The sequence below is a fragment of the Anoplopoma fimbria genome, chromosome 8 (assembly GCF_027596085.1).
Source record: "Anoplopoma fimbria isolate UVic2021 breed Golden Eagle Sablefish chromosome 8, Afim_UVic_2022, whole genome shotgun sequence".
NCBI classification, from domain to species: domain Eukaryota; kingdom Metazoa; phylum Chordata; class Actinopteri; order Perciformes; family Anoplopomatidae; genus Anoplopoma; species Anoplopoma fimbria.
Window position 1 is genome coordinate 15,377,315 of NC_072456.1, and position 13,380 is coordinate 15,390,694.

The 13,380-nt window shown below is 38.2% G+C and overlaps 1 protein-coding gene across 1 annotated transcript; it reads right to left on the bottom strand.

Annotated features, from left to right (window-relative positions):
• Window positions 1-2,124: 2,124 nt before the first annotated feature.
• Window positions 2,125-12,517, bottom strand: ankle1 (ankyrin repeat and LEM domain containing 1). Its single transcript, XM_054602630.1, has 9 exons — window positions 12,080-12,517; window positions 10,659-10,811; window positions 10,211-10,316; window positions 9,944-10,067; window positions 7,018-9,495; window positions 6,460-6,628; window positions 5,742-5,904; window positions 5,505-5,637; window positions 2,125-3,956 (listed from the first exon to the last, which is right to left on the bottom strand). The coding sequence occupies exons 1-9, from the start codon at window positions 12,142-12,144 to the stop codon at window positions 3,790-3,792; spliced, it is 3,558 nt and encodes a 1,185-aa protein (XP_054458605.1). The 5' UTR covers window positions 12,145-12,517; the 3' UTR covers window positions 2,125-3,789.
• Between the last annotated feature and the right edge of the window lie 863 nt (window positions 12,518-13,380).

Sequence of the window (13,380 nt, forward strand, 5' to 3'; positions counted from 1 at the left end):
ATGTCATAGTACAAAATATTTCTCTCAAAAATGTCATTGTATAGAAAGCCTTCAACATGTCATAAAATGGCATTGTCTGTATATGCCATAGAACGTTCTAAAAATGTCATAGAATAGTATGCCTTTAATACGTCATAAAAAATGTCACATTTTATTAAGCCATTCAAATGTCATGAAACATCATACTTTAATAGTATGTCATAGAAAATAGTACAGAATGTCATAAAAATGTCATTAACAATGTCCTAGTAAAGTATGCATAAAAATGTCATAAAATATCATAGTATAGTACTACAATAATTATGTGGTATTTCATAAAAAAGTCAAAGTACAGTATGTTATAAAAAGTCACAAAAATATCATAATATACAATTAAATGTCTCATAATGTCATAGTGTATTATGCCGTAGAAATGTCCTAAAAATGTTATGGTATAGTATGCCTTAGACAGATCATAAAAATGTCATAGTATAGTACGCTATGAAAAGTTTATAGAAAATGTCATAGGTTAATAAGCCAAAAGATGTAATAAAAATCATAGTACAGTATGTCTTAAAAAAATCATAAAAATGTATTAATATACAATTTTACAAATTTGTTATATCAAATATGCCATTAAAATGTTATAAAAATTCTTAATATAGTATGCCATACATATCATAAAAGTCTCATACTATGGCATGCAACTAAAATATATTATTGTAGTAGGAATAAAAAATGTCATAGTACAGTTTGCCATAAAAATGTCTTAATAAATATAACACCATGTCATAAGACCAGTCCGAGAACTTCAAAGAATAGATATAAGGTTAAATTACATTTTTAACTTTGTCAAGCATTTTGGATAAATACTGATTATTAATTTTGGGCCAATCTAGAACCTGTAGTGAGTCTTTTTTTAAATGAATGTGGCAAGTAATGGCTGAGAGGTTAGAGAAGACGTTGGTGGTTCAATCCAAGAACGTGGATGTGAAGCGAAGGGTTTAAATTCTGCCCTCCTACTACTCATTAAAGCAACCAAGATCAACAATGAATAATTGAATGACCTCATTTCTGACCTGAGAAGTTGCTCAGCAAGCAAGATGAAAACTACAAAAAAAGTCTGAAGTGAAAAAATTCTGACTCATCTGTCTAGCTTAACAAAAGCTCCACAAAAGACTGGTCTGAAGACTGAAAGCTTGGGGTTCCAATGCATAGCTCAGATATGCTGTGAAACTGAATGAATATCCTATGGAGCTGTTAAGATCTCTGAGTTAATACATACTAAATTATTACACATTTTTTGACATATATCTTCAAAGGCTATGACTAAGGCTATGGTATTGTTAATTAAAACTTACGGAAAGTGTTCATAAAGGGCTCAAAGTGACTACCAAAGAGCCCTCAAACACTGGTCTGGACAGTGGGACAGCCCTTAACCCTCACTGACTTTGATGGAACGTTCCTCAAGGTCTGTGAGTGTGAAGATTGACCGGCTGCGTTACCTGGGCCCCTCTTCGGCGTGATAGCGAGGTTTCCCCCTCTACCGTTCCTGTTGGTGCTGTCCATTAAGTTGATGTCGTAAATGAGTTTCAAACGGGTTTTTTTATGAAACAGTTTACACTTCTTAAAGAGCACATTTCTCTTGTGCCCTTGCTGGCACCCATGATCCTGACACTCACAATTGATACTATGAACTGTAGCTAGTTTTGATATATCATTAATCATGTGAATGTGAAGCTCCCAATCACTTCAAATTTTACTGAAAGAAACATGTTAAACAATTGCGGAATTAAAAAAAAAAGCTCTTATACTGTTATTTAAATGTATTCTCTATAATTACAGTCTTCATGTCCTCATATAAATTAATACTTACTTTAAGATAATGGTATTTTTGTTTGTAATGATTATGTAACTTTTTATACTGTAGAAATTGCATATTAACACTTAAAACAAATTTTAATAAATCATAGTGGATGAAGACCAGTTACTGCATAACGGGAATAATTCTAGACTGAATGAAAAACACAGAATTACTTCCTTTGTCCACTAGAGGGACTCCAGAGAACAAGAGATGCAAAGGAACAAAGTTAAAGATGATAGATGTATTTTTACTAGATTTACATAGTCCAAAATAAAGGGGCAGTGAAATACAGCAGTAACAATGGAAGTTGATTATCATAATAAAAAGAGAGCACTTGTACACATAAATGATAAATCCATTTTTGACAATCAATCAAACATATCAAACATGGCTCACAATGAGGCGGCTTTACATTTAAGAACAAAAAGAACTGGAAACAGTGCGTGCAGACCTAATCATTGTACTATTAATGATTATCATAGATAATTCATTTAATGACAATCATTTCATTATTAAAAGTAAATGCCACAGATCAGTTGTTTAACTTCCTGATCTCATGCTTTGATTTTCTTTAACCTGAGGACAGGGATGTAAAAAAAAATAGATTTATAAAACACAAAATAATGTTTTAAACTGTAAATTTTAATGCCTTTCGTGTGAAAAAAAAGAATATGTGCAGCCTCCAGATAATTGATCAAGTGCATTACCCTGGGGAGATCATTAATGATTTTGAAGCTTGCTGACCATGACATGAGATAGTGAGAAAATGTTTCAGTACAAAAAGTGACTTCTATGACGCATTGATTTATGTAGATTATGGCATCAAATAACATCTATAACACATGTGTGACTAATAAAAACTAGTTCTGCCACCAACTAGTCCAGGCCAGTCTACCTACCTTAACATTGTGCTGATGTACTACAGACAAACTTAACCCTCCAGTTCTACATAGCTTATTCTAATGACAACTCTAAAATAATTGTATACACACAGATACCTTTCACTATTGGACACTATCATATCATTGGCTTGCCTGCATGCATATTTTTAACAAAAACAAAATAGCACAACAAAATAAATGGAAAGCCAGCCATGTAAGCAAATATCACATTTCACACATTAAGTTTCTAAAACTATACACTTCATTTGATGATTTATTCATAACAACCTATAATGCTAAGAACCAGTTACAAGCCTCTGCTTAACGTACCATCATATCTTTTTTAACACTACAAAAAATATGTGGTCATCTTCCAGTTTTCTTTTTTTTATAAAAAATTTTGATTCAGCACATTATTAATTAACTTATTTATGTGCTATGTGACACAAGCTCATTTAATCATACTGAAATGCCTTTGAATGTGTTGTAGAAACATTTGAAGCTGTCAATAGTACCACAGAGAAGCAAGTGTCCGTCTGGAAAGAATGTTTTTGGGGGAATAACTTTGTCATGCTTATTTGTTGTTACTTCTGAAAGACCTGCAGTCTACCAATTTAATTCCCAAATTGTGTTCATATTCATTAACCCATGTTTTTTAATTTATATTATATTATTATTCCACACTTAAGTTTTTGAGGATTCATTATTTGTGTCACATCTTGGCAGATGATTAAAATTGGAAATAATTGGAAATCCATTTCCAAAGATATCTGGCAGTTTTGTTATTGTATTAAACACGCTTTCAAAAGCGGACTCACTTTAAAATGGAAAACAAGTTAGATGAACTTAACTGACTGAAAATTGAGATATCAGAGCTCATTTATAACAGAAAGACAATTCAATTGCTGGCAACAGCTCCAGAGATCTTGGTTCTGTAAAATTCCAGCCAACTCTCGAGTGCAACATTTTTCAAAGAAGAAATACTTTTTTCCCTGAATTAGTGGTATGACCTCCTCTGTGCATTGGCATTTTGCTGCTGTTCATACCCCCCTCCAGTGGGGGTCACTACTGTCTGATGTCTGCTGGTCGGAGCTGTCGCTCACCCTCTGCCAGAAAGATCTGCATGGCCCGGTAGAGCAGGTGGATGCCGAGGTCCCGTTTTTTCTTTACCTGCCAGTTGGACACCACGCCATAAAAATCCCCTCGCTTCCGATTGGTGAGCATCTTCAATCCTGGGACAATTGAAGAATTAAAAAGGTTATTGACATGCTGCTCCGGCGTAATTCAATGTCTCACAGTTTGTGGTTTTATTTGGATTCATTAATGGATTTTCGTTATTTTCCATTTAGATTCCAGGCTATACCTCTTCAATCCCCTGTACACTCTTTTGCAACCTAGGAAGACCCTGGGATTGTCTCTGTAAAGCATCTTTACATTGATGTATCATCTTTTGATCAGTTAACTCATGCATCTATTTGCAGAGGAGCCATTTTGTCAGATACTTACAAATCTTTATTAGTAATAACTTCCCTGGTTTCCTTGCTATTTTTATTTCTACCTGGATTGTCACCATGAACACTCTCCTTACATGCCAACTTTTGGCCTCTGATAATCTATGCACTTGGTCTGAGGATCAAAATAAAGAGATAAAGACTTTGTTCAGGTTCATATCGTGTATATGTCATGCATTTGTGCCCGTCATGGGGCCTTATAATGCAAAGTAGTTCAGAGTCCACTAGCCTAAAAACTAACTAGCTCTCATCTATCTATTCTTGTACTGATCCAAATTGTGTTAAATGTCACCAAAGACAAGCTCATTTCAACCACATTTGTGAATTGAGTCCGTCTTTGACTCACTCTAAGCTTCACCCTTAGTTGTCCTGTCTGGTGTCCTAACCAATGACCATTCACTGCCGTCCTATTTGGTTGAGATTTTCTCACATTGGAAATCACTCCTGGCCAGTATGTCTAGGTTGTTATTGTCTCCAAAATGTTTTTTTATATTGGATGTATCTTTATGTTCTGTTTTTCTATTTATTTATATTTTTTTCTTCCGATTGTATTGATACCGCTCTCTTGTCTTAGTATCATTAGTGCCTCCGCCAATAATTTCCTCATTATACAGGATGTTTTCTTCTTTTGAATTTATTGAGTCATAGATGCAAGGGTTTACATATAACTGGTGCGGTTTTTGGTGTTGAAAATTTAAAAAACAAATCTTATATTGATGAAAATGCGGTACAGTAAAACGACTATCTGCGTCTATTTAAGATGATATATAATAACACTCAATAAAACCAAGGTTGTGGTTGTTCTATGGAAGGTATGATTGCATATGTTTGATTTCTGAAAAATAGAGAAAATTATAGTGAGATTATAAGCAACAATTGTAACTTGCGATTTTTCAAAAAGAAAAAAAAGGCAGAACGTGCTACATATACCCATCAGCATTCAGAAACACAGTTGACAGGTTATTAAATAGCTCTTTATCAAATAAATCCCATAGACTATTTATGGCACCTGAAAAACGACAGACCTGGCTTCTTTTCCTGAACATGGAACAATTAACAATTTCAGAAGAATTTCAAAATGGGTATGCAAATTCTCGTCACATGGATTTTGCTGAAAATCTCATAAAAAAACGCATTGACAGGGTGATTTAAGACCCTGATACAAAGCACATGGGGAATGTATTCGGACAAGCAAATTTCCATTATATTACATCACTTTTTGCTACTTAACAGAGATAATTGGTGATGAGTTTCACCCCGAGTACTTACCGAGGGCCTCCACCATGCAGGCCTCTCTTGTGTAAGCCTCGACTGGAATGACATTCTGGAAACAATGCAGAGAGATGACGCCCTGCTCGGCTTTCCACACCTGAAGGATGTGCTGCACTTTGGGGCACAATTTCTGTCACGCAGAGAAGAAAGGGACCGTGTTTTATGTACATATTTTATTGTATTTAATTCATTAAAATTGAATGAACCAAGACCGATCAGTGTGTGCTGCCTTACCTTGGAAGTCTTGTCTCCTTTGAAGTACTCTAAAGCCTCATACAGGTGGCTGTAGGGCCGTGAGCGTTTCCCTTTGCCCACATAAAATATAGCGTGGATAAATGTCTGGAAGCATTCCTGTGGAGTCATGGTGTGACTGCGGAATGGGAGGTTTTTTGTCACCCTGGCAGAGCAAAATAAACAGAGATGCATTTTATTATACTTTGAGGGTGAAAGGTGTTTATCTGTATCACAGAGAAGTGGTGGTTAAGACTTATATGAGGAAATAAGCCACTCCTAAAGATACACTGGGAATCAAACATTGCTTAAAGTGTAGTTTTCTATGTTTATCTTTTGATAAGTAATATGATAATGTTGCCTGATAAATAAAAACACACATAAATGGAGATGAGCTTATACTACTCTTACAACTGAGAAACTGTTGCAGATTTGGCCAATGTTTTGCCTGATTTTTCAGCTCCTTTTGATCATCCCAGTGACATTTATGATAAATTACAATTGACAAACCTAGGTACTTTCTCTGATTATGGGACAAAAAATAATAATCAAAAATGAAAGAAAATCAAATATCTGCTTTTCATACACAGCACAGCCTCCTGTTCTGATTACAGGCAGTGTGATTGATGATCATCTCACATTATGCAAAACATCCTTCCTCAGAGAGCTTGCAACATTGCCCCAAAGAATGCTAAGAAAAACAACTCAAAAGCTAGCAGACCTCGGGTCGAGCAGCAGGTAGTTGAAGCTGGACTTGATGATGCCCTCCCTCCACTTTCTGTTTTGATCTGGTTGGTCAAACTGCTGGCACAGTGCTTGCTCTTCAGCCTGGCAACCAGGCAGCTCAAAGGTCCGCAGGGCCCGACACAATTCTGGACTGTAACCTAAATCTACGAAAATAAAACAATAGAACACAAGGAAATGACTTGCTGTGTCAGTGACAGGGTGGATAGGCTAAATGATAATAAGTGTATCAATAAACCTCATTTGTTCCATTTTCCATGTTCCTGCTTCAACAAAAGAGTGATTTTACATTCAACGTATGGCAACAAATACTTCACTATTTCACAGGACAAACATCTATTTAAATAGAAACATAATAATGAATATGTAATAAAAAAATGTTTTGCATTCCATTTATCTCCTCACACACTCCCCATCTCATCCCAAAACTGCTCACAATACCAACCACAAATGCAGAAATACTATCATTACCTAATCATAGCACAAGTTAGGTAACTAGTAATCAAGAACTTTAATATTAGATCACAAGTGTTACCTGATTGTGGCTGGTCTAACTGCCCCTGGGGATGTGGTGATTGGGAGTTTGACTCCAGCAACAGGCGACAGAGCCTTCGCATGTAGGTGGGCCTGGTGCGGGTGCTGATAGGGCCCGGGCTCTCCCCCAGCTCTAGTAGCCTCAATCTCAGATCCTTGTCCGTTATCCCTTGTGTCTCTGGTAACAGCCTGTCCTCATCATTTTCCTCCTTCTGTAGCACCCTCTGGGGCGTCTGGTTCTCCTTTGCTCCGTTCATCATGTCGGTCTGCATGGAGCGCCAGTCATAAAGGATGGTCTCCTCGCTGCTAGTAGTGCTCATGCTGGAGCTGAGTGAGGTGTTCGACGTAGGCGGGACGTGGGTCTCGATCAGCTTGTGGCCCTGTTCCGAATCAGTGTAGAGGTACTCCACCGGTTCATCCAGATCCTGAATGAGCGGACGCCCTCCGGGGGTGTACGACAGGTTAGCCAGGTTCTGAGGCCTGCTGCAGCTGGACAGTCGATTCATGCTGTACCTGGGGGTGCATCCAGTGCCTGGAGTGCAAGGAAGGTCGGAATCTTCCCTGGACCTCCTTGGGGAAAAATAGGTGGAGCTGGATGAAGATGAAACAGAGTCCAGCTGAGAGCTGTAGTCCTCAGTGATCCAGACATCCTCTTTTTTTAGGCTTTCTAAATCGTCTTTACCGGGAGCATCGTTTACGTGTTTCTGTGTTGTTGCCTCGTCTGTACTTGTCTGATCATCAGTCAGAAAATCCCTTCCTTCAGCAAGATCGTGGCCTCTCATGGCCAGTATGACCTCTGCAAGGTTCCTCTCATAAGCATCCATTGAAGAGTCCTGGTTTTCCTCCAGTATGACCGTGTCGGACAGAGTCTGTGATTCAGAAGCAGAATCAGTCACGCTCTTGGACAAGATGAGCGTGTCAGCCTGGCTATCGCTAGCACTCGAACCAGCACTGAGGGTGCTGGACTGTGTGCCCTTGCAATCGGCAGGAAACTTGTCTCCTCCTACTGTGTCATTCCTTGAATAGGATGGTGTATAACAAGGTGCATGTGGTGAACTGTAAAAGTCTTTACTGCTCTTGGCGAGACTGGACTGAGATCTGGGCGTCTGGCGACGTGAGCGAACTGGCGTGGGGAGGGTCACTTCAAACAAAGAAGTGTGGAGGCTCTCGGAGGTCACGCTAGTTCTCATTGAGCAGCGACTCAACCTGGAGCGAGTCCTGCCGGTTACAAAAGGACTAGGCGTGAATGGAAGGTCGACGTTTTCCTGTAATGCCTCAGCTTCTTCATCCACAGGCTGATCAACAGCACATTTACTTATAGTGTCAGGAACAGGACTCCTACAAGGTTCAAACAAGTCGTTGTTTGGGTATGCTTCAGACAACTCCAGTTTATCAGGCATACCTTTTACCTTTTCAGGACTTGAATCCATCTGGGGTTCTGTTTGTACAGGTGGTAGATTCCAGTCTTGTCTTGCAAATTTAGAATCAAAGTCTGTAGAAATCTGAATGTTTTTGTCAAATTCGGCCGCAAGAGAACCCCCCTTTACCGTGGGGAGTAAAAGGTGTCTAGGGTGTAAAGAAGCATCCAGTGCACTGGTGTAATGGTCGCTCTCACAGCTACTATAATGACTACTACCAGAGCCACTGCTACTGTTACCATCATGGGAAAGGACTGGCTGTTCTGGTTTATTTACCTGAGCCTCTTTTACATATTCACCCTCCTCTTCATCATCATCGCTCTCTGTCAAAGCACAGTGACTGACGACAGTTTTCTCCATGTCCTCCTCCGTGCTTTCACTGCTCCCCCTGCAAAAAACATAAACGTGATCTGGCGATGTGACGTCGATGCCCTGCTTGTGTAAAACGGTGGCCATGCGTTCTGAATCCAGGAAGTCAGAGAACTCCGACATGTCAAAAGGTAGGTTGCTGGTGCACTGGCTGCCATCAATACCAGGGTTGTGTTTGGGAGATTCAGGACTAAAAACAGGGAAATATTCATCTACATCTCTGAAGCTCACACTCTTGCGACTTCCTCGCCTGCAGGAAAATGCTGGGAGAGTGTCTCTTCTAGAGGGGGAGATTCTGCAATCAGTTGTAGCAGCATGTTCATTTGCCTTTGATGTGAACACACCATCGTCAGTAAACAAATCCTCCTCCTTATGTATGGGCATTGCAGCTGGAAGTCCCACTGCAGACATGCGAGTGCTTGATAGTATGGAGGGACCTTCAGATGCCCAATGTGAGGCGGCATTGTTCCAGTGCTGGCTGTGAGGCCTCTTAGTCTCCATATCAGAAAGTCTGTTATATGATATTCCTCTGCAGTCTGGCCTTCCATTATTGTTAGATAGGTTGAAAAATGATGAGCGCCTTGTGCTGCTCAATGGGGCTTCACCAAAGTCACTTATGATAGAAGAGTGGGAACTGAAGCTGTAGTCTGATTCAGGATAGCTGGACGTGTCCGCTTGGTCTGAATACACAGCTGTGGAGAAAAATAAAAAAAACTCAATTAACACAGTTCCTACAAAAAGGTAAAATATGACTAACAGCCAGCAAAAAATGTTGAAATTGTTTTGCTGCAACTCCTCTTTATAAACTGTAGGACAGTTTGGCAGATGGTCAGCCATGTATTTATTTATTTTTGACCGGAAAATGGTGAGTGCTACTGACAAATTTTGGAGTAAATTAGGATCTGATGACAAACAAATATATATATAAATATAACACATAGCATGACGTTAAACACTTGACCAGCTGAATACATATTATTAGAAAATACTGCTACTGTAATATCTCCATTTGTAACACTACTATTAATGTATTGTTTTCTTCATGTTTCGGAAATAACACAAGTTGGAAAAATTTACTTTGCATTCAAGCGGTTTTAAGTAACCCCTGATAAAACAAAGGCTTCAAAGAGACTTTCTTACAGTATTGGAATTGAGGTAACTCCTCTTCCTCTGTGTCCACTGAGCTAAACTGGTACTCCTGAAGGAGCTGGGCACATTTTCGATTCTCCTGTTGCTCTGCAAGCTGCCCTGGTGTATTCCCTTCCTAAATAAATGAAGGAGATAACAGGTGTAAACCAAACTGAAGCAAACATTTAAAGCCACACATTAGTAGATACCTTGTTACAGCGCATGTGTAGCAGCACATATGGAAAATGATATAATAATTCTAAAAACAATACAACCTACAATATTTTGAATGTTTGGGTTTCCTCCATTCATCAATAGCAGCTTCAGATTTTGATAACATCCCCACAGTGCAGCAATGTGAAGAGGAGTCAGGCCTTCTGATGACCTGGGAGAAATACAAGAAATCACAACTTTACTAAATTTTACACTATAATTATGCTCAAATATTTTGAATAGTGGCTTGTGACTATATTTTAACATATTTCCAAATCGAGGAGCATACTGGATGTAATTGAAAAAGAGCTAAAAGTCTATAGAAGGTAGCTAACAATCTATATAACCTTCATATACACTTACTGATGCTGTATTTGACAAACCGATCAAAATCAAGTTCACAGTAATTTCAAATCAATTTCAAATAAACGGGTAATGTATTTATGAAGATGAAGAGGAAAATTATCAAACAATGTGCCATGGTGATTTTCCTTTACAGTATGTTTAACATTACCTGATATTGGGGTCCGCTCCATATTGCAGCAACATTTTCAAACAGCGTATGTTCTTCTCAGTCTCTTTGCCAGAAGCCAAATGTATTGCAGCCACCCCTTTACCACCCACCAGGTCAGGGCGTGCACCTTGTGAAAGAAGCAGCTGCACCGATCTGCCAATAAAGAGAGATCTGTTACAATCTGACCTGTTTTTGTTTTGTTGTATACAGTTTTATTGTATTGAAAACGTGTATGATATCCTCCTTAATGTTGCAGTCTGGATTAAATGTGGAGAAAGACTGCATTATCACTTATAAAATAGCAATAGCTTTGTGTATTTGAAACAGAAACTTCAGAGACTCTAAAAACAGTGACTTCTAATAAGGAGCTATGACATCGGCATCTCTTTTCAGTCAGTATACAAGGACATTACAAGCAGAACCACATTGATATTTACAGAATATCACTAACAGGTGCATTTATTAAAAAAAAGAATTATACAAGGTAAAAAAATGGCACGGAAGTCTGTTGTGTTAGTGAACTGAAGGCCAAATTAGGTCAATGTTATTTTACTGCAGGTGGCTGGATGTATCTGTACAACATATGATACCCTGTATCCTTACAGCAGTCTTCACTGATGGCTAGTGCATGAGCGAAACACTCCATAGTCTTGTTTACGTCACATGGCAAAGGGTACAAAATAAATATCAGGCGGACAAATATGTAAATTTCCCTGCTGCGGGACTAATAAAGGATTATCTTATCTTACAATATATATATATCCTACACAAACTGCACCGTTTAAGGGAAACCGTGGTCGCAAGCAGACCCCTAATGCTTATATTATATATATATATATATATATATATATATATATATATATATATATATATATATATATAGTACCAGTCAAAAGTTTGGACACACCTTCTCATTCAACTACTTTGAAGATAAAACTGGTTTGTTGAGCATTTGTTTGTTTACCACATAATTCCATATGTGTTCCTTCATAGTTTGGATGTCTTCAATATTAATCTACAATGTAGAAAAAAATAAAAATAAAAATAAAGAAAAAACCATTGAATGAGAAGGTGTGTCCAAACTTTTGACTGGTACTGTATATATGTATATAAAAAAGCAAAAAGAATGATCATTGGAAAGGAAAACATGTTTCCGTTAGAGTGTTGTGGTCTTCACAGACAGGTACAAAGGAAATGATTACAAATAAGCAAGGAACGAAAAACGTTTTTAATTCATCAAACAACTCATTATTTACTACCACTATTGAATCAGAAAAACAACTAGTGTTACATGTTACATTAAGCTTGTGTAAAATGTCTATCTACGTACAGACATGTGTGTACCCATCCGTCACATCGAATCAACAAAAGGCATGTCCGGACAAAACAACCAAACAATGAGAAACAGAGTCTCACGTCACCTCGGGTCTCCATCGTTCACAGCTCTACACAGCTGACTTTCGAGCCTCTTCGCCTTCCGTTCCATGACCGACGTGATCCCGGTTGTAATGTCCTATGGTCGAGCATCAGCATACTCCCAATTAGCCCATCGTTGAGACCCCGTGGGGGAAGTTTTGGGAAACCTTTAATCGATGCTAGCTAACAATGCTACGACTGAGGATTTGCAGAAACATATTCAGATTACACTCATCAAATTACGTTTGCAATATGGCCAATAGTCATTGTGTTGTATCCTTAGTTGTGTGCCTTAACTACTTGTAGAGATGCACCGCTATTGTTTTCTAACTCTAAAGACTGGTTGTTTATCAAAGTAGTCCTGGCTCTCCAGGAAAAGACGACAATTTATCATTGAATTTCCCTCCAAGCTGGCAGACCCTCCTCCTTTCAGGCAGCAAGCGGAAGTCCCGCCCTTTGATTTCTCTGATTGGACAATGCTTTTATTTCACCCAGGAAGCAGGTTATATCTGTACTTGTCAGAGCCAGTTTCTGTATTACATTACGTTACATTACAGTCATTTAGCTGACGCTTTTATCCAAAGCACATTACAGTCATTTAGCAGACGCTTTTATCCAAAGCACATTACAGTCATTTAGCAGACGCTTTTATCCAAAGCGACTTACAATAAGTGTATTCAACATAGGTATTCAAGAGAACTACTAGTCACCAGAAGTCATAAGTGCATCTCCTTTCTTAAACAAGCATCTAAGAGCATAAACTGTATCACATTGGTGCTTCTGACCTCTGTCTGCTTTTTGTTTGAATACAATATATGTGATGTTGTAGATTCCGCAATTAAGTATCATAGTCTGATGCCAAACGGTTTCCTTGCACTATCTCCAAATTCTAATCTAAGATGTCGCCTAATATGTAGTTATAAATCACATATTGCACTTGTTTTAGTCACTCGTAGTCAGTAAGCTAATGACACAAATGTTTGTTACATGTATTCTGCAAATAAATACTTAATGTTTTAGGCTATTTGCTATGTTTCATTGCATACTTTTTTTTATAAAGTAATGTATTATTAACAAGACACGGACAAGCCACTTACACTTATGGGTAATGTGAAAGAGCGGCTGGGAAAGAGATAGGCCAACAACAATGGCAATTACCCTGTCAAGTTGAATGATTGGGATGAGAGGGATCGGGATATAGGACAAGGATGTGCCCATTAAGCCTTTGTAAGAATAAATGAAAGCATGACATTTTGAAACATGAAAAAAGAAAATGACAATCCTAATTCTGTGGTCTAATATCAAG